The sequence below is a fragment of the Rhincodon typus genome, chromosome 11 (assembly GCF_021869965.1).
Source record: "Rhincodon typus isolate 14 chromosome 11, sRhiTyp1.1, whole genome shotgun sequence".
Classification (NCBI taxonomy): Eukaryota; Metazoa; Chordata; class Chondrichthyes; order Orectolobiformes; family Rhincodontidae; genus Rhincodon; species Rhincodon typus.
The window spans coordinates 3,676,358-3,698,545 of record NC_063342.1 but is presented as its reverse complement, the minus strand read 5'-3'; the positions used below and the strand labels follow the sequence as shown (position 1 = coordinate 3,698,545).

At 41.3% G+C, this 22,188-nt stretch overlaps 1 protein-coding gene across 1 annotated transcript in view; it reads right to left on the bottom strand.

Annotated features, from left to right (window-relative positions):
* Positions 1 to 22,188, bottom strand: part of LOC109916713 (1,4-alpha-glucan-branching enzyme-like) — a 525,476-nt gene that overhangs the window by 17,237 nt on the left and 486,051 nt on the right. Inside the window, exon 19 of the mRNA XM_048602999.1 lies at positions 10,150 to 10,267. Within this exon, the coding sequence (XP_048458956.1) occupies positions 10,150 to 10,267 (118 nt within the window). The remainder of the gene's footprint in view (positions 1 to 10,149; positions 10,268 to 22,188) is intronic.

The following is a 22,188-nucleotide window of genomic DNA, read 5'->3' as shown; positions in this document are numbered from 1 at the left end:
CTGTCTTCTAATGACTAAGCCAGCTCTGTGTACATCTTACCAGCTCATTGTGGAACCCATGTGACTTTATCGTCTGTATCAAAGGCCTTGCTAAGGTCCATAGAGACAACATCCACTGCCTTGCCCTCATAATCATCTTTGCCAAATCTCCAAAAAACACAATCACATTTGTGAGACACCTTTCCCGCACAAAGCCATGCTGTCTATTGCTAATAAGTCCATATTCATCCTGTCCCTAAGAACCTTCTGCAATAATTTCCCTACCACTGACGTAAGGCTCACCAGCCTGTAATTTCCCGAATTATCCCTGTTGCCCTTCTCAAACAAAGGAACAATGTTGGTTATTCTCCAGTCTTCTGGGACTACTCCTATGACTGAAGAAGATACAAAGATTTCATACAAGGCAGCAGCAATTTCCTCCCTCAGTATTCAGGGATAGATCCCATTAGATCCTGGGGATTTATCTACCTTAATGCTTTTTAAAATCAGTCAACACCACCTCCTTCTTTATATCGACATGCCCTAGAGTATCAAATACCCGTGCAAGTCTCACCATCCATCATGTCCTTCTCTTTTGTGAATACCAATGCATAAAGTATTAGCTAAGGGCCTTACCCACTTCCTCTGGCTCCATGTATGAATTCTCTCCTTTGTCTTTGAGTGGTCCTACCTTTTCTTTAGCTGCCCTTTTGCTCCTTATTTATATATAAAGCACTTTGGGACTGTCCTTGCAAAACAGGATTAAGGAAATTTAATGGCTCCTTTTAGCCCTCCAAATTCCCTGTTTGCGTTCTTTTCTGCTAACTTTGTATTCTTCAAAGCTCTGTCTGTCTTCAGTTTCCTAAACATTGTGTATGCCTCCTTTTTCTTTCTGACTAAGCTCACAACGTCTCTTGTCAGCCAAGGTTCCTGAATCTTGCCATCCTTATCCTTCCTTTTCACAGGAATATACTGATCCTGAACTCTAATCAACTGGCCTTTAAAAGATTCCCACATGTCAGATGTAGATTTAACCTGAAACAGCCAACTTCAGTCTACATTCCCCAGCCCCTGCCTAATATTGTGGTAAGTCAGCCTTTTGCCAATTTAGTACTTTCAACCAAAGATTATTCTTGTCCTTATCCATAAGTGACTTCAAACTTACAGAATTATAGTCACTGTTGTCAAAATGCTCCCCCACTGAAATTTTGATTCCCCGCTGGGCTCATTCCGCAGTACCAGGCCTCGTATGGGCCTTTCCCTAGTTGGATTATTTATATATTGCTTCAACAAACTCTTCTGGACACATCTAATAAACTCCTCTCCACTCCATCTAAGCCTGTGGGACTAAGTAATCCCAGTCAGTATCGGGGAAGTTAAAATCACCCACCACATCAACCCTGTTGTTTTCACATTTTCCATAATCTATCCACATATCTATTTCTCTATCTCCCACTGGCAGTTGGGAGGCCTGTCGTACAATTCCATCAAAGTGACTGCACCCTTCCTATTCCTCAGCCCTACACATAAAGCCTTATGAATGAGCACTCCAAGTTGTCGTTCCTCAGAACAGCTGTGATATTCTCCCTTATCAGTAATGTAACTCCCCCACATTTTACATCTTTCTCTATCTTGCATGAAACATCTAAATCCTGAAACTTTAAGCTGCCAGTCTTGTCCTCTCCCAACCAAGCTTGCAGGGCCGAGGGGCCAGTTCCTGTGCTGTATTGTTCTTAGTTTTAACAATTGGGAAACTGCATCTAGCAACTGAATAGAAATTCTCCAGCTATCCAGCCAACGTCTGAGCCAAGAGCTTTAGGGTTGAGCTGCTGGTGACTTTCCAGTGAAATTAGTGCATTTATAGAGTCAAAGAGTCATACAGCATGGAAACAGGCACTTTGCTTCAAATCACATTTTTAAGGATATTGTTGGAATAAAAAGGGTGGCAGTAAGGTGAATAATCTTCTGATGTATGCAATTACATCTGTCAAATGTTTCTTTTGTCTAGTGCAACATTGTTAATTGCTGCCTTATTGTTAACAGCAGTCATTCTCACCTCACCTCCAGAGTTTAGCTCTTTTGTCCACATTTAGTCCAAGGCTATCATAAGGTCAGGAGCTAAAAGGCTCTGATGGAACACAAATTGAGCATCACTCGATGACATATTGGCAAAAGCTTCTTGATAACATCAATGACAACTTCCATCACTTTGCTGCTGATGACTGAGAGTTGACTGGTTTGGTGGTAATTGACAGGGTTAGATTTGTCTTGCCTTTCAGGAACAAGGTAGATTCGAGGACAGTTTTAATGTTGTTCTGGAACAGCTTGGCTAGGGCCGTGATAACCCTGGAACAAAGGTCTCCAGTACTATTGATTAAATGTTGTCAAGGCCCACAACCTTTGAAGTATCCAATGCCTTCAGCAATTTCCTGATATCACATGGAGTGCAATGCATTGGATGAAGACTGGTATCTGTGATGCAGAGGACCACTGGAGGAGGCTGAGGTGGATCATCCACTTGGCGCTTCTGGCTGAAGATTGTTGTGGATGGATCAAAGGAGCTGAGATTGTTCTCCTTGCAAGAGAGGGTTAACAAAGAAAACAGAACAATACAGCACAGGAACAGGCCCTTCAGCCCTCCAGACATTTGATGGGTGGTATTCAAAATCATGAGTAGTCTAGACATAGCTTATTGAGATAGGGACCATTTGGGATAGACAACAGATGCTGGTTCTGCCAAATACGCACAATCCCATGAACAATCTTTTTTAAAAACAAAGAGAAACCATTCCTATTGGTGGGAGGGTCAGGAACTAACAGACACCAAATAAAGGGAATGACAAAAGAACCAAAGCTGGTACAAGGAAAACAACGTACGGCTCAGGGTATCACTGCCGGAGTTCCTTGGGGTACCTGCACTTCAAATGAAACGTATTATTACTTGAAAAAAATGCATGGCTACGGTAAAAAAAAGACAGGAAAGTACGACTAGGTGAGTTGCTTTTGCAAATAGATGATGGGCCAAACAAGTTCCTCTGTGCTGTTAACAGACTTGGATTCTACGACACAATGAAAGCCATCTGACAACAACAAGCTAGAAAAACCAGGGAATACAAAAAGTGGGCTAATAACATGGATAAACAGCAACTGAAAGAAGACAATGCTAGCTGAAGTGTGGGAACTCTCAGTCACTGGAAGTCTAACTTCAAACACAGGCTACACAGCAAAGAAACTGATACACACAGCACAAAGTAGGGCCTGTAACCAAAGATGCTGCCTGGCCTGCGGTCTTGTGCATGATACTAACTTAAAGATATGCAATGTTCAGCACATACAAAAAAACTGATTTCACAGTCTGTAACAATTCCGCACAAGTTGCTTTCTCTCACAAAAGCGGAGTGGCTTCAGATTTACAGGCTGCTTTCTAGATACACATTTTCACTTTGACAGGCTGGCAAAGCATAAAGGAAAAAAAAGAACTAAAGCAATAGAAAGTTTCAGGAGATAAAGGAAATCTTGCCTCCAGTGGGACGTTGGTGCAGGCGATGGGATTCTCACCTCTGGAATCCAAATACATCAGATACAATGCCTCTCAAAAGTTGTTCCATTGTAACAACAATTTGCATTTACATAACACTTTTAGCATAGCAGAATGTCATATGACAATTCACTGGAACATTATCAAATAAAAATTTGATCAAGATGTATTCAAAAAAGAGGCAGGTTTTAAGGAATCTCTTAAAGGACAGGAAACAAAGAGAGGAATAGAGGTTTAGGAAAATACTTCCGGAGCTTTAAGCCTAGAAGCTAGAGGTTTAGCTGCCAATGATGTACTGATGAACACAGAGGAAGTCCAAGACGCAAGAAATGGAGATTAGAGATCTTGAGGAACTGGAGGAGTTTTCCAAGCTAGGAAGGGATGAAATTTTTTCTTAATTCCTGGATTAATGCAAAGAGTCAGGCAGAGGGAAGATAGTACATTCTGCGGCTGATACATCTGTAGCTATTTATTTGAAAACGGAATGCAGATGATGGACCACAGTTGAACACTTGTGGATGCCAGTTGTTTCACTGCAATACAAAAGTGTTGGGTAGTTTGACAATGAGATTTAGAATGAACCTGCCAAAACAATTAGCAATTTCAGCTTCCTCCGTATCTCAGAAACCCAGGATTTTCTGTTGAGAAAACAGGTTCAAACTAACGGGGAATAAAAGTCAACAGATCAAAATAACAGAAGATTATTTTCAGTAGGAACACTAAGCCAGCATGAGACAGTAATATTCACAGTCCATAACCCAAATCCAATATACACCCCCTTAACCACAAATTCAAGATCTGACAGACATAGGAATTGTGTGCATCCAGTCCCTGGCAAGACCACCTGCACACACAAGTCCTGGGAGCAGAGTTAAAAGTCAGAACTTCCTGACTCAGTGGGTAGAGTGCTAACAGGCTGGACCAAGCCTGATGTCTGGCCTTCCATCCAGTTTTCTGGCTAATGAATGTCAGAATCTGGAACAACAGGCAGTTGCTGCCACTGAGTGGTGCTAAGCACGTCTTAGTGATGCGCTCGGATGGTCTGAAAATAAATTACGGTCATTAACAATGAAAAGAATCAAGGATTTACACTTTGATACAGCCTCCATAGGCTTAGCATTCAACAAGTGATCAATTGCTTTGGAAATTTAATTGTTATTTTTAAGGTAAACACAATAATTAATTTACCCACAATAACAAATGAGATAAATGGGCCAGAATCGTACTTGCAGCAAAGTCACCATTTGGCCCATCCTGTTTGTACTGGAGAAAATGTTTAAAAACTAAATTACAGAATGATACAGCATAGGTGAAGGCCATTGTGCATGTGCCGACTCTGGTAAAATCATCTACTTAGTCTGTTGCACTTTCTGCATAGACTGCAGCTTTTTGCTAATTATATATGTATTAATATGCCCGAGAACATGATAAAAAGAGATATGATTTCATTTCACTTCAGTTGTTTTCTTCTGTTAGTTATAAAACATTGGTTTTCAGCAAAACCATTATTATCGAAGCACAGATAGGTCGCACACCATTATAAGGCATCTGTAACCGTACGCAGCCAGTAGCTGATCCATAGTTATAATGACCAACTGCCCTCTAACAATTTAGAGCTTAAAGTTCAAGGTATTTTCATCAACACCCATAAAACGTAACTGAAAGTGGGACTGGAGTAATAAATGTTGCAGGGCTATGTTTAATCTGGAAAGGTTTATGAGGTGAGGACTCTAGTCAGGCTTCCCATTAAATGTCCTTATTAAGCAAATCCTTGATTTTCCCTGATGTAAAACTAAACAAAAATCCATTAAAAAGCTTGTTAAAACTGAGGCCACATTGCAAACCTCATCAAGAAATGATCAAGGCTGTAAATTACTATGCAACCTCAGTAACCACCTACATTTTTCCTGCAGGTTAAAGCATTTGCATTAGAACAGCCTCCACTTCTCTCATCTCACCTTGTAGCTGAAATCCTTCCTCTCTGCAACATTCTGTTAAAACTCCTCTGTACCCTCATATCCTCCCTAAAGTGTGACGACCATAATGAGCACAATGCTCCAGTTGTAGCCAAACCAGAGCTTTATAAAGTTTAGCATAACTTCCCTGTTTTGTATCTTTTTATGAACCCAAATTCCCATGTGCTTTGCTCTCCACTCTCTCAATATGTCCTTCCCACTTGGAAGATCCACCCCACATCCCTTTGTCCCTATACACTTTTTAGGACTGTGCCATTAAGTATCTATTGTCTGTTCTCATTCTGCCTACAGAACCTACTTGCCCATTCTGCAGGTCTACTTATGTCATGGTTGAGTTCATTTTTTAAATTCATTCAGGGGATGTGAGTTTCGCTAGTTGGATTAGTGGTTATGATCCAGCCAAACTGCCATGGAGCAGGTAGACCCACAATGCTGTGAGGGAAGGATTTGAGGGATTCTGACACAGCGACACTATAGGAATGGTTATATATTTCCAAGTCAGGATGGTGAGTGGCTTGGAGGGGAACTTGCAGGTGGTAGTGTTCCTGTGTATCTGCTGCCCTTGTCCTTCTAGATGGAAGTGATCCTGGATTTGGAAGGTGCTATCTGAGGATCTTTGGTGAATTTCTGCAACACACCTTGTAGATGTTACACGCCGCTGCTACTGAGCATTAGTGGTGGAAAGAGTGAATATTTATGCATGTGGTGGCAATCAAGTGGGCTGCTTTCTCCTGGATGGTGTTGAACTTGAGTACTGTTGAAGGTGCATTCATCCAAGCAAGTGGAAGCATTCCATCACAATTCAGTCTTGTGACTGCAAGACTAGGAGTCAACACAAAATTTTAAAAGGGAGACGATATGGATTTTTTGGCAAGAATTTTAAGGGTTCTGAAGCAAACTGGGAATTTAAAGTAGATGGAATGAAGGCAGAATAGCCTTGATCTTATTGAATGATGAAATGTGACAAGCTTTACAGTTTCATTTTATGTTCCTGGATCACATGCTACGCGAAACCAGGTGAACCATCATGCTAACTTAATCTGCTCGCCCTGGTCAAAATAAATTGTGATACCATGAGGCCAATGTTTTATAGATCAATTGTAACTTAGCACTGTGTGCAGGAGAAACAGAACTGGGCCCAGCCTTTGGGAAAAGCTGAGAGATAATGCCAGCACAAAATGTCAGCATGAAGGCAGGGTGACCCTCTCTGGTATTACCATTTTCAAGATTAATGCCCATGAAGGGAATCTTAATCAAGGTCCACCTTTTCACCTTGAAGTCATCGTTTGCATTTTAAAAGAACATAAAGCTCAGGACAACATGATCTGTAAGTAAAAAAGGGCCCCATCAATCAGTGTAATAGGACAACAAACCCTCAGCAGTCAGTGTGCGAATCCTCACTTTTGGATTTATGCAGCTATTCATGTTGTTCATGGCCAGCAAGGACAGCCAAGTGCCATAGTTCATTCTGAATTGGGAAAAAAAAAGTGACAGCCATATTAAACTGCCCTGTGGGAACAGAAAACAACCTGTCCAGATCAATTTCTACTCAAGTAGGACAAGAGTTGGTGTACCAAGAGATAAAGAGATAGCACATGAAGTAAAAAGAAGGGAGAGAGAGTAAGGTAAGAAGAGTTTTAAGCAATAAATCCGCAGATTATTTTGTGTCAGAAAATCATTTCCTAGCTTCCATCAATCCTTCAGAAATGATTAATGCATCAGGAACAGCACTCAGGCACCACTGGTTAATATTGTTTATAGCAGTAAATGGAAACTGAGTGTGGAAGAGGAGTGTGTTACATTTATGAGGTTTATAAGATAATGATGTTTTGGAACTGTGTCTTCAATTTAGGGTAAACGGGGTTGTGTAACATGGTCTGTAGTCTGACAGCAAGTCTGGGTGGTTTGATTGTTGGATAGTAAAGCCCAGGCTGATTTACTGTGAGGAACGTCCAAGGTTTTCATGATTAGAGACATTGGTTGAGGCTATGTGCTAATAGAGGATACACTGAGAGCCTCCAAACTCCCAGAAGAGTGTTTAGAATGTCAGGTTGTAAACAGTTGTGCTTTAAAGTGTCCAATTACTTCAAGGACAAGAGACACTTGGACACTTTGGGTAGCTAATTAGCACCCCAAACTGAATACAAGGCCCACGTGACTCACATTGCCATAGTGTTCAGTTTCAAAAAAGGGGAGGGTAAAGAGGAAGCCACCGTGATACTGGGATTATAGGTAGTCTTTCCAACATGCACACTTTGTTTTATTATAATGCGGAAGACAGACATAAAATGGCAGGCAACTTTGGAGAGTAACAAAAATTGGAGATAGCATGATGTTTTAAAGATTGAGTAAGTCAGTACGCCCACAAGTGTTGTAAAGAGAACCAAAGATTAAATATTTGGGATTTTAAAATTGCAGTTCTACGTGGCGTACAGGACAGATTCTTCCAAAGGTGAATACAGAAGGACGTAGGGTTAGGCATGGAACGGATATGTGCATGGTGAATGATACAAAGAAGTGATCAGAGCTGGCTTTAGCTGTAATGGGCATGATACAATTAGCAAGACCATGTGATATGGGAATGCCAATAGGTTAGCTGTGAATATGGGTTGGGGTGTTAATAAATATGGGAGAGATTTAGGGAAGAGTATATTGTAATAAGATGTCTCGAAATCTGAGGCAGTTAGATTATTAAAATATAGGGGAATGAAGGGTTATGGGGAACAGACAAAAAGTGGTATTGAGGCCACTACTGGATCAACCATGATCTTATTGAATGGCACAGCAGGTTCAATAGGCTGAATGTCCTACTCTTGTTCCTATTTCTTATCTCTTTACATGATTTATTGGGTAGAACAGTGTGTCAAAAAATTATGGATTCAAGACCCGTTCCATATACTTGAATGAATAATCTTGGCTGATGCTTCCAGTATGGCACTCAGAGAACAGAATACTGCCGGAGGTGCTAAATGGAGGCCCTTTCTGCCCACTTTGGTCTAAAATAGGTCATGGCCAACAATTGAAAAAGAGAAGGGATCATTTTTATTGCATAAACAACATTACCAGAACAGACCATCCAGCAATATCACATTGCTAAGTGTGTGCATGTGTGCAAATTGGCTGCTGATCTTCGCTACATTACAACAGTGGTATATTTCAGAGTGGAGATAGCAAGAACTGCAGATCCTGGAGTCAGAGACAACACAGTGTGGACTGAAGAAGGGCCTCGACCCGAAATGTCAACTTTCCTGCTTGTCTGATGGTGTGTGACCTCTGCTGTGTTCCTCCAGCTCCACGCTGTGTTGTCTCATACTTCAAAGGATAATGTATTATGGGACAACCTGAGATTGTGAAAGATATTTTTGATTATCCTGGGAAGAGCAAGAAAAGTGGCAATAGTGCAAGGTTAATTTATACATATTGCAGCACAGAAAATGAATGTAGTGCAACACTGTATTGGAATAGGCTACAACATCTAAAGACTGTATGACAGTAGTCCAGAATACAGGTTCAGAGCAAGTCACCAGATCTTGCTCAGGAATTCACCATTCTTAATATACAAATATGAACCATTCTCAGTAGTTTGATAGTAGTCAGTCCTGAGAATACATCATTGGAGTATTTGAAGTCTTATTTGTGTGTTTTTATGGACTGTTCGATAGTAAGACAGACTGTAGTTACATAATGCTGCATAAATAAGGTGCCAGACAAATAGAATGGTCATAGAAAGGGAGACGATCAAATAGCTTCAGAAAAATATCTTTTAAGCCTGTATTTTCAGAAACCATGTGGGTTATTGGTCTGGCAACAGTGTCTTGCCCTAGGATTTGGAGAGCAGAATCTGAAAACAGCAATGAGGAGAGAGTGTGAAATGTCAGGTCTCTCACTGTCCAATGAGTTATCACCAGTCAGGCAAGTTAAAAGATAAGATCTCATGGCACTGATTAAATTTCTGAATGGAAGTTTTCCCAAAGTCTTGTCTAACAATATTTGCTTAATTAACATGACCAAAAACATATTAACTGCTCACTTACTTACCAGGGCCTTGCAGTGGGTGAACTGGCTGCCAGGTCTTTGGTGTCTTGAGGGCGAAAGACTCAACATAAATAATTTCTTTCTTCAAAGTATGAAACCTATCAGGCAAATTCTTATAGTGGCCTTTTTTAAATATCTCTTACCATTTAAGCATCTACACTGTGAGATACTTTTATTTGATCACATTGAACCCAGTGTTGTTGCAGACTTCTAACCAGCAGTATTGTATCCTTGTATGATTACAGCTTGAAATTCTCCTTTATAGACACAACCAGGCTTGGAAGGTCGTGGCCCATGGTTTATAACATTTGGCTGCTTCTCACTGTTCAAGTAGATACAGCAAGTCTTGGAGCTGAATCAGCTCTGGTCATAAAAAGAGATTCCAATATGCCGTATGTAAATGAATTAATAGAGAAGGTCTCTATGATCCTCGAATTATTTCACAGGGAGCTGGAGAGATTTTTCAGGGTTGTTTATTCCCCACATTACTCAGCCTAGGCTTTTCCATTGCTGTTATAGCCATCACAGGCCTCAACCACTGACAGTGTGGGCTCGCTTTCTCATATGTTGACAAAGCTACTTCAGCAAAATCCTTCTGGTGAGACTGGTCACTGTACTTACCAGCATAGAGTTGGGACGATTGTTTTGAATTTGGACATCTGTGAAGAACTCTGTGTTGTGGTTTAATCGACCATGACCACCGTAATCTGTTGAGTCAGTGTCCAGCACAATTTTATATCTGTACACATCGATTTAAGGAGAAAAAGAAGTTACAATTGTAAATGCTATTAAAGTTATACAAGCGTGCACATGATACACTTATAGTAACAAACATTACTGTGTGTGCATACTCAAAACTACAGCACAGTAATAATCCATTCCTTCCAACTGGTTTACGTCAAATTTTATCATCCAACGAGCCTTTTCCCACCCTAAATTCATCCATACTATTCACCTTAACTGTTTGGTGTGTTCACATTCTTACCACTTGCTGGGCAAATGATGAATGATTTTATTGTCAAATGTATTTGGGAAAATACAGTGAAGAGTTTCGTTGCCACAATTCTGCACCATGTTGGATCACAAGAAACTACTTAAATAGAGCTTCATCTTCTGTTCAATTGTCAGAAAAATATAAAGGCAGAAAAATAAGTTATAATGTTCAACTTTACAGTCTATCTTGTCTAGCGTGGCCCAGTGGTTTCCGGGCTGGAATAAGCCTCGTTCCGGGTCCAGCTGATGCCCCAGGAATACCTGGCTCCGCTGCCACCGCCTCATTGACATCTTAGAGTTCCAATCCAGGCCAACCACACAGCCAAAGCTGCAGCCATCACCTCATCAACATCACCATCAGCCCGTTCCAGCCTCCTCCGCTACCAAGATGATGAAAAATATGACAACAAGGAAAGCAAAACAGGTTTCTCCTGAATTCCTTGTAAGATTAACTCTTGATAATCTTAGATTTAAGATGTCAACTATTGTGGAAACAAGTTTCAATGGCTATCATATCAATGTCCTTCATGATTTTAAAGCCCCCTATCAGATTATCGCTCAGTATTCACTTTACAGTCACATATTTGAACAAATTCTGTTGTGTAGAGGAAACAAAGATTCAGTTGTTTATCACATGGAAACTCAAGACCCCTGGAGGGAGGATTCCAATCAAAATGGCACCACCTGTGGGTATTCAGGGGCAATTTTTCCCCATAGAAAGCCTTTTGGTTGGTTTTTTGCATGGTAATGATTGTTGTGGACTCTAGTGCTCAGCATACTAATAGCCGACTGTCTAGGAACCAACTTTGTGGGGGGGACAACAGGGCAGAAACAATCTACCGGTAAAAAGAAAGCATTCATCTCTCCCTCTCTCTTCTGTACACAGTGGAATAAAATTCCAAGAAGCTAGTTACTCTCTCAAACTTTTCAAAATGAGCTACTCTGTCTACAAACCTCGGGAATTCACTTTCAGAAGTACTGAAATGGTGAATCTTCCACTAAGAGTCGCTTTATCCACGGGATCATACCATGAGCAAAGAACTGGAAGGAATTGGAAGGAAAACAACTCATTGAGACATCAGTGATTCGAACTGGTGGTAAAACTGTATTTTTCTGTCTTTGTTTCCTTTTGTGTCTTGTCTATTATTTCTGTATGTGAATTTTAAGAAAGGGATAGAGTTTGAGTTATAGATTACCAATTCAATTTGTTAACTTTTTGCGATTGGTTAAAAACATTTTAATTCCTATAAGTAGTTATTTTCTTATAGTGGAAAAAAAAGCTGGTGTGTATATTCTTTTAAAAGGAATTAAACAGGTAGAATCAGACAATTCGGTGGCTCAATCAAATTTGCACACTTCTATGGGTTCGTAATAATGGCAAATGATTTCCAACGCACTACCACAGTGAGTTCTGACACCAGCAATATCCTTACACGCACCAACATTCCAGTGAAGATTTACCTCTACCTCCACACCTAGGTTTCTTGCTCTAGCTGCCAATGGCTTCTTTCCAGTGAATTCCTCTGCATTAATTAGGTGCTATTTCCTTCAAGGGGTATCTCTCCAAGACACCGAGAGCAAACTGCAAAACTAAATTCACTATTATCTTCACAACAAACATGAGTTCCCTAAATTCAGATTCAAGCAGTCTATCTCAAGCACACATGCAATCTGAGTGACTTCTTGATTTTTCTGTCGGTCCTCCTCCCAACAGCAGCTTAAAGTGCAGGTGCACATTGAAACATGTTGTATTGAACAGCCATGCAGCATTTTTAACCAAGGCAACATATCTTTTCAAATTTACCCAATCAACTTAAACCAAGCTCTTAGATACTAAAAACCTACCAAATTTAAATCTGATGGCATTGACAATGTAGAACCAATCTGACTGTAAATAAATTAATATATCATCAAGGGTATAAAAGATGAGGGCATTTGGAAAATCAGGGAGAGCCAACAGCTATCTGAAGTGAAAGCAAATCCGCCATCTGAGAAATAAACTTGGCTCTCACAAAAAAAGCACCATCAAGGGTACCACGGCATTTTGTTTTATCTCAGAGTCATCATGGAGAAAATACAGCAAAAACATCTATGACAGCAAGATCAGCGGAAGAAAGGCTGGAGAAGGCAGTGTGTTCCAGAAGACACAGTCTGTGCGAACTTGAAGAAATTAAGTTTTAATTTATTGTGTCTTATTAATTGGGTTTATATAAGTGGGTCTTGTGTTTATTTGAACAGCATTCCAGTAGAATTTAGTTCAGTTAGGGAATAGTTAGTACTTAGGGGGCAATTGTTTGGTTTGTTAGTAATTCTGTTAATTTGTTCATTATTAGGTTTAAATAAATAAATTGTTACTTGTTACTTTAAAAAGTGACTGTCAGGAATTTCTTTCATTTAACCTTCCCTTCTCCGTAACAGTTTAACAGATTAGGTGAGGTGAGGTGAGGTGAGGTGAGCTTCTCTGGATGTTGAGTGTAATTAATAGAAGGGAACCTCTCTTCCTGTCATAACAGATTGGGGCTTGTGTTTTAGTTTAATTATCAGAGGGGTTTGACCTCCCCTTCGTAACATTCCTCACTAAACTATTGGGAACCCCTTCATTTCCAGTGTTGTAAAACCTCATTAAAAGACACAAAACAAACCACCAGACACTCCACCACTAAGACCCCAAAACAGTTCTATAAAACAAATGAAATGAAATGTCTTCCCTTTCTTAACACACACTAAATACACTATTTACATTATATTTCACATTATATATTGATCTTCATAACATACAGTCTAAATCCACGTAAGGAGCAAAGCAGTTGTGCCAGGATACCAGAGAGAGCCAAATCATACAGTGCTGGCTGCAGCAAGCAATTAACAGAGACCAGATTCCAAGAATACTTTAAACAATTGAAGTCAGCTTCTCCAATCCACTTGGCACAGCTGCAGTTCTCTCTTATAGCACTGCTACGACTGCCACACAGTCTCACAGTGAAGACACTACTCATTGTGTTGTGAGACAGTACCGCTATGCGTAAGGTTATGGATTCAGTACAGATCGGGCAGGTCAAATCTGGGAGTCCATGAGGTGCTGTGTGGCATTAGTAACAGCAGAACTGTATTGATTGATTGATTTATTGTTATGTGTACCAAAGTACAGTGAAAGCTTTGTTTATGAGCAATATAGGCAGATCATAATAAGCAAGGATGTACAAATTAAAAAGACTTAGACAGAGGCATACAGGTTACATTGCACAGGGCGTGTGCTAGGCCAGATTAACGTTAGCAAGATCAGCATTATTTGAGGCTAGAAAGTCTCTTCATTAGTCTAACAACAGCCAGGAGGAAGCTGTTCCTGAACCTGCTGGTGCGTGTGTTCAGGCTCCTGTATCTTCTGCCTGACACAAGAGGTTATAGGAGATCCTTACCAGGATGCAATGGTCTTTGATGATGTTGGCAGCCTTTCTGCAGCAGCGAGCCGAGTACATGGACTTCATGGATGGAAGGTTGGCTTCCGTCATGGTCTGGGCTGAGCACACCACCCTCTGTAGTTTCTTACGGTCCTGGGCAGAGCAGTTGCCGTACCAGGCCGTTATGCACCTGGACAGTATGCTTTCAGTGGTGCATCTGTAGAAGTTGGTGAGGGACCTTATGGACATGCCAAATTTCCTGAGCCGCCTGAGGAAGAAGAGGACGTTGTTGTGCCTTCTCGACCATCACATCTACGTGTGAATTCCAAGACAGGTTGTTGATTATCGTCACTCCGAGGAACTTGATGCTCTCCACTCTGTCAACCTCAGTTCTGTTGATGCAGATGGGGGTGTGTTCTCCTCCTTTCTTTCTGAAGTCAATGATCAGTTCTTTAGTTTTACCAACATCGAGAGAAAGGTTGTTTTCATTGCACCACGTCACCAACCCTCTATCTCCTTTCTGTATTTTGACTCGTTGGTTAGATATCCATCCTACCACAGTGGTGTTGTCAACGAACTTGCAAATGGCGTTTGTTCAGAATTTAGCAACACAGTTGTGGGAGTACAGTGAGTACGATAGGGTGCTGAGGATGCATCCTTGGGGGGCTCCAGCGTTGAGTGTTATTATGGGGGGAGGTGCAGTTACCTATCCTCACTGATTGCAGCCTATGGGTCAGAACGCTGAGGATTCCGTTGCAGAGGGCAGAGCCGAAACCAAGGTCACTGAATTTTGAGATCAGACTGGAGGGGATAATGGTACTGAAGGTGGAGCTGTACTCAATGAACAGGAGTCTGACATAGGTGTCCTTGTTGTTCAGATGTTTCAGGGATGAGGGCAGGGCTAGGGAAACGGCATCCGCTGTGGACCTGTTACATCAGTCGGCAAACTGTAGAGGATCGAGGCAGGTTGGAAGACTGGAGTTGATGTGGGCCATGACCAGTTTCTTGAAGCACTTCATGATGCTGGAGGTCAGAGTCATTGGGCAGTAGTCATTAAGGCATGTTGCATGTGCTTTCTTAGGTTCAGGGATCATCTTGAAGCAGGTGGGAACTTTGACTTATAGGAGGGAGAGGTTGAAGATGCTGGTGAATATCTAGAATCTGTAAAACTTATGACTAAAGTAAAAGCAAAATACTATAAACACCAGCAATTTGAAATAAAAGCTATGAGCATTGAAGAGTCATTTCTCTCTCCACACACGCTACAAGACCTGCTCAGTATTACCAGCACTGTTTTTATTTTTGTAATCTCATGGCTTAACATATCTATCAATGTACTATAAAACTGAGATCAATGGGAATCACAGGGAGAACTCCCCCCAATTTACAGCTATACAAAGCAAGATGGTCATGGTTTTTACAGGCCGATCATTTCAACTCCAGGACATCTCTGCAGGAGTTCCTCAGGGTAATGTCCTCGGCCCAACCATCTTCAGCTGCTTCAACAATGACCTTCCCTCCAGCATAAGGTCAGGAGTGGGGATGTTCGTCGATGATTGCACAATGTTCAGCACCATTCGTGACTCCTCAGCTACTGAAACAGTCCATGTCCAAATGCAGGAAGACATTCAGTCTTGGAAGTGATACTGATGATTCACGCTACACAAATACCAGCCACTGACCATCTCCAACAAAACACAGTCTAACTTTTGTTCCGAAATAATTAAGGAATTACTGCCGCTGAATCTGCCAGTATTGACATCTTGGGATTATTACTGACGAGAAACTGAACTGGGCTAGCCAAATAAGTACAATTCACCATCTGACTGCCAAAGCTTGCCCATCATCTACAAGGCTCAAGCCTAGAGTTTGATGGAATATTGTCCAGCAGCTCCAAACACACTTAAAGTGAGCACACAGAACAAAGCAGTCTGCTCATCTTTACCCTGATTACCACCCTAATCACACCCACCACCCCCACTGCACAGTGATGGCAGTATATATCATCTGCAAGAAGCACTACAGCAACATACCAAGGTTTCTTCCATACACCTTCCAAACTCAATCACTGCCATCTAGAAGGACGTAGGCAGCAAATGCATGAGAACGTGTGCACATTACTCTAGCCAGTGATGCCCAAATCCCATGAATGTATAAAAAACTTACTGTATGTGGTTCAAAGACCAGAGTTAATCAGAGTACCAGAGCTAAGAGTGAAACCTGAGCTTAGGTGGATTATGAGGACAACTTGCATCGTTTTGGCTTTTAATTCCTCAAATAGTTAAGAATAGGGGGTGAACTAGTTGAAATGTTTAAAATGTTTAATGAAGCTGGTCTGGCAGATAATTAATCAACAAGTTACACATTTTGGTGAAGCAGCATGGTAAGGAACCAAATACAGTTTTCACCACAAATTTAGCAGACAGTTATATAAATAATATTTAAAAGACTAATGGAATGTTGACCTTGATCAGAGGGTGAATGGTTTTAAGTATGTACGTGTACGTACAGTACTCTGATCTGATTCATTTGCAGTGCTACAACTGGATACAACACCTCACAAACAGCATACTGGAGAGGGTGCACTTTAGATTCACCAAAGATTGAGTCAGGGTTTAAGGGTTCAATTTTGAAGACTGTTTGCATAGATTTAGATTTCCCCATTTTTAGGATGTATTATTTTTTCAAAGAGTTACGTTGCGGTTATGTTGTCATGGCTCATAGTAACTTGCCTTACCTGGTATTCTGCTCCTCACTGCATTAATTATGCAAACAATCCCTTTGGCGTCCTTCTCATGCAATCATGCAGCAGGGAAGGTGAGGCTCCCACCGCTGCCACAACCTTTCAATGGACAAACTACTGTCACCAGATTTAAAGCTCAGCTGCACACCATATCATGTGCTGCAAGCCAGGGACTACCTTACACACTGTCCTCTTATGAAACTAAAGCATCACAGAAAGAAGCTAGCACTCTATTTTCTACATAGAGATCTGAAGGTCCTAGTAGACAAAGTGATTGAGATGTATGCCATCCTCCACGTGGTGGACTATCAGAAGAGGCCAAGATGTCAAACATAGATGCAGATGGTAACCCAGGTCTATGCTATTGCCAGGGTTGGACAAAATGGACAGCCGTGCAGGAAAAAGATTAATGATTTTAGTTCATGAGGATAAGAAATACCATCATCTTTTTGTTATCTCAAACTCTCTAACTCTGCCACTTACCACAAACCTCACTAATATTCATTGACTACCAACCTCCCTGTTGCATGAGCATCTTCACTCAATGGTCCTCATCCTCCACAACTACTAAACTTCCAGACCTCTGGATAAAAAGCACCACAATCTGTAGAGGCTGGCAGCCTCCAAGTAAACGCAAAGTGAGCAAGCACTCAGAAATGGGGCAGAGAACTATAAGATGCACCACGAGTAGGCGCATGAGGTGGATGTGTGTCCCTTTGTACAAAGTGACTTGGCAGAAGTGTGCAGGGCCCAGGATTGTCCCTGAGCTCCAAAAGGAGGTCCTGAAGGGCTGAGGTTCATCTGAGACCAGCCATGGTGATGTGGTGAGGCTGTGGCTTGATGATGTGGTGAGGCTGTAGCTTGTTGATGCTGCCTTTAGTGGCTGAAGGGTTAAAAATCACATTGTCCACGGACATATTGGTGAAGTGACATTAAAACGAAGGCTCAAGGAAGCAACTTGGAAGCTGCATCCGCTGAGTAAGCTTCCGGACTTTCAATTTGAAAATTGACGCCATCCACTTTCTTGGGAAAGGAGGGGAGAATAGAAAGCTGCAAATAAATGCGGAAAAAACTCAAATAAGGGCAAAAATGTTGCAGGTGCTGAGAATCTGAAACAAACAGAGTATGGCAGACCTGTTGAGTGGACCAGGCCAGCATCTGTAGATATGGAAATGAAAGGGTTGCTCTTTCAAGTCCAGTATGAATCTTCTTGAACAGTCATACTGAAGTTGAACTGTTACCATCTTCACAGATACTGCCAGACTCAGTGACTTTCTCCAGCACTTTCTATGTTTGTTATAAATCAGGCAAACCCCCATGCATTATTGAGATGCAAATACAAAGAACACAAATGCTGCTCAACAGTGAGAGATTCTGATTTTGCTGTTGAAACCTAAATGGGAAATTGGAAATTTTTTCTTGAGTTTAAGAATCAGATTTTTCATTCTAGTTATAGCTTCCCACATCATTCAAGGGGCAGAAAAATTCCTTCATAGGTTTGCAACCCTCTGAGAGTGAAGGTTAAGGGATGATCTGGTGTTTCAGATGGCAAGTGGATTTGTTAGGACAGATGGGGAGAATTTTTTCCTCTATCAGAACAAGGGGGAAAATACCTACAGATTGTGACTAAACAATTTGAGGATGATGTCTGAAAGGAACTTCACACAAAGGATGATTGAAATCTGGGACACACACACCCAAAAATGGCTGGTTATTTAAAAAACAAAATTAAAATCAAAAAAAGATTAACACACTCTTCTTGGTAAGGGTATTAAGGTGACAGAACCCAAGGCAAGCAAGATGGAATTAAAATACTGATTAGCCAGGATTTAATTTAATGGTGGAACAGGCTGAGGGAAAGAATGGCTACCTCCCATTTCTATGATCTTATTGTGAACTTAAATGGTATTTCAATATGAATAATGTTAATCTTTAAATACTGTTGAAGTGAGATAGTATGATTCTCAAATTGTAACATACAGTGATTCTAAGATGGGGACAACTGATCTTTCATATCGAGCTCAATCCTTACATCACCAGCAGGTTTCTCATGTGAAGTCATTACCTGTTTAATGAGATTAATTGATTGAAGATATTGTCAGCGCCAAGTTTGAGAGAGCTGTAGCAATGATCCATAGCTGCAAGGACAACAGTTAATCCTACACAAGAAATAATCAGAGGGGTAGAAAAGTACTATCTTGTTAATTAGAGTTTAGAGATGGGGCTGGTGTTGAATTATACAGAATCAAAGGCAGATTTAGAATGAGTAGTTCTACTCTGTGAGGTTGGATATGCGTGTAATTGTTGATAGGACAATTGAACAGAAAGTGAAGATATCAGCTGTTAAAATTACCTATTTAATCTTATATGTATTGACTAGTTTCTTATTTACAGCTATTTTTAACTTTTGACACAATCAGATCTTCATAAGTTGTGCAAGGGACAAGCATTAAAATGGTGAATGCACTCAGAATTTGGGTTCCACACGAATATTGAGCTTGGAACTGCAGCACATTGAATGCCAGCACTGAATTCCTCAAACGTAAGAAATAGCAGCAGGAGTAGGCCATCTGGCCCCTCAAGCCTTTATTGGTCACTGCAGTGAGTATAAGAGTTGGGAGGTCATGTTGCGGCTGTACACGACATTGGTTAGGTCACTATTGGAATACTGCATACAGTTCTGGTCTCCTGCTATAGGAAGGATGTTGTGAAACTTGAAAGGGTTCAGAAAAGATTTACAAGGAAGTTGCCAGGATTGGAGGGTTTGAGCTATAGGGAGAGGCTGAATAGGCTCGGGCTATTTTTCCTGGAGTGTCTGAGGCTGAGGGGTGACCTTATAGAGGTTTATAAAATTATACCGGGATAGGGTAAGTAGACAAGGTTTTTTCCCCGTGGTGGGAGAATCAATATAGGTTCAAGGTGAGAGGGGTAAGATTTAAAAGGGATCTAAGGGGCAACCTTTTCACACAGAGGGTGGTGCATGTATGGAATGAACTGCCAGAGGAAGTAGTGGAGGTTGGTACAATTACAACATTTAAAAGGCATCTGGATGGGTCTCTGAATAGGAAGGGTTCAGAAGGATATTGGCAAATGTTGGCAAATGGGACTAGATTTTTTTGGGATATCAGGTTGGCATGGAGGAGTTGGACCGAAGAATCTGTTTCCATGCTGTATATCTTTATGACTCTAAGATCTTTTCGTGGATTCAGCTCCACTTACCCCACCCCGCCCACTATAACCCTTTATTCCTTTACTGTTTAAAAATCTATTCGTATTTTAAAAACATTCAATGAGGAAGCCTCAACTGCTTCACTGGGCAGAGAATTCCACAGATTCATAACCCTTTGGGTGAAGAAGTTCCTGCTCAATTCAGTAGTAAATCTACTCCCCCTTATTTTGAAGCTATGCTCTCTAACGCGAGTTTCACCTGCCAGTGGAAACTGATCTGACCATATACAGAGGCACCTGTCAACAGTAAAGGTAAAGTTGCCATAGTCCAAGAGGACCATAGGGCTGCTCTCTGATTAGAAAAAGATGGCTGGTGGTGGTTTAACCCGAGGGTCAGGATGCCTCAGGTTAGGAGAGAGGGTGAAAATGCAGCATCTTTGGTGCCCTCAGCTGGTACAGGATTGAACCCATGCTGTTCGCATCACGATGCATCATGAACCAGCTAACAGTAATACTGGACAGACTGAAGTTATCAGCCCCATCCACTGACTCCCTGCTTTGACCCACCAGTCTCTAGGAAATGAACTCCAAAATACATGCGTTGCTTGACTGCCACAGCCTGACAGCTTTGCAAGGGAGAAGCTAGAATAATTACGGACAGGCAGTGAATTTGTTGGTGCTTCTTGCATTCTGCCAGTCAATTTTGCTGTGTTCATCAACTCATTTCACTGCCTTCTGTTCTTTTAACAGTCTCACTGGGATAATTTCCACCTCCTTTCCAGCTGTTGTTTAAGTATACAACCAATTATCTTCTAACCTCCCCTTCCCACTCCATGAGGACAATCATTACCTGTCCAGGCATAGGATTTCCACTCAAACTTGCCAGTCTTCTGTTCAGCTGCTCTGCATTTCCACCATTTTCTGTTCTTCCTTTATTGTTATAGTACAGGTGGTGTTCATTCGGCCCATTGTGCCCGCACCAGCTCTTCAAATAAGCCTCATCACCCACTTTCAATCTCCTGTTTCTTCCCTATATCTTTACACATGACTTCTATCTAAATAATCACCCAATGCTCTCTTGAATGCCTTTATTGATCCTGCCTATGCCACATTTCCAGTGATTCCAGACCCTGACAATTCACTGAGTGAAAAGGATTTTTCTCACATCACCGATAGTAGGAACTGCAGATGCTGGAGAATCCGAGACAACAAGGTGCAGGGCTGGATGAACACAGCAGGCCAAGCAGCATCATAGGAGCAGAGAGGCTGACGTTTCGGGCCTAGACCCTTCCTCTCTGCTCCTATGATGCTGCTTGGCCTGCTGTGTTCATCCAGCCCTGCACCTTGTTTTCTCACATCACCCTTGCTTCTTCCACACACAACTTTAAATCTATGCCGTCTCGTTTTCGATTCTTTCACAAGTGGGTACAGTTCCGTCCCAAATGTTGCATCCGGCTCAGTCATGATATTGAATATCTGTACCAGATCTCTTTTCAGCCCTTTTCTTTCCAAAGAGGACAGTACCAACTTCCACAATTTTATCCTTATGACTGACTTTTCTTAGTTATAGAGGGTTACAACTAGAGGTATAGGGAGGAGAGTATATTTTTAATCTGACTATTTAGATAATAAACTCACTAATATCCTTAAGGGATGGAACCTGCAATCCTTACCAGTCTAGACCTGACTCCAGCCCCCGAGATTGTTAACTCATAACCACCCTCTGTAGTAGCTTAGAAAGCCAATGAGTTGTATTAGGGTTGGTAAATAAATGCTAGTGACGCCCACATCCTTAGAATCAATAGGGGAAAAAGCAGGACATCTTTCAAACAGAATAAAGAGCAGCTTGCGAAAGTGTTGACTGTAGCAGTTTAAATGCAGGTACAACAACACATTGCTGAAGCTATGTTTATACTCAGCTTTCTGGAGGCAGCAATCAGTGCTGATCGAGATGCTCAAGAGTAGAAAATGCATTTCCCAGTGTTAAATTGCTCGCAACTTCCTCATCCAGCCATCTGCTGTGCAGGATTAAATTACCATTAACACAACAATACGCAGAGCAGCAGCGCACAGAAAGAGAGATAAAGCAAAGTGGCCAAAACCAACTTCTGAGTGACACAGCTAACTGAAGAAACAGCTGAAGATTTTCTTCACTCCTAATTCAGACTGGATTTCAGAGTTTTTAAAGAGATATTTTCCCAGCCGACCATTCCTGGTGTTACGTGGTAACTGTCACAAATCTGTTTGTGGGGAAGGGTTGTTTGAGGTTGTTTGCTGCCATCAATCCTCTTCTGCCTTTGCTTTGTCATTGGGCTAATGATCAATGGCAGAAGTTACACCACTGTACAATATCTACAG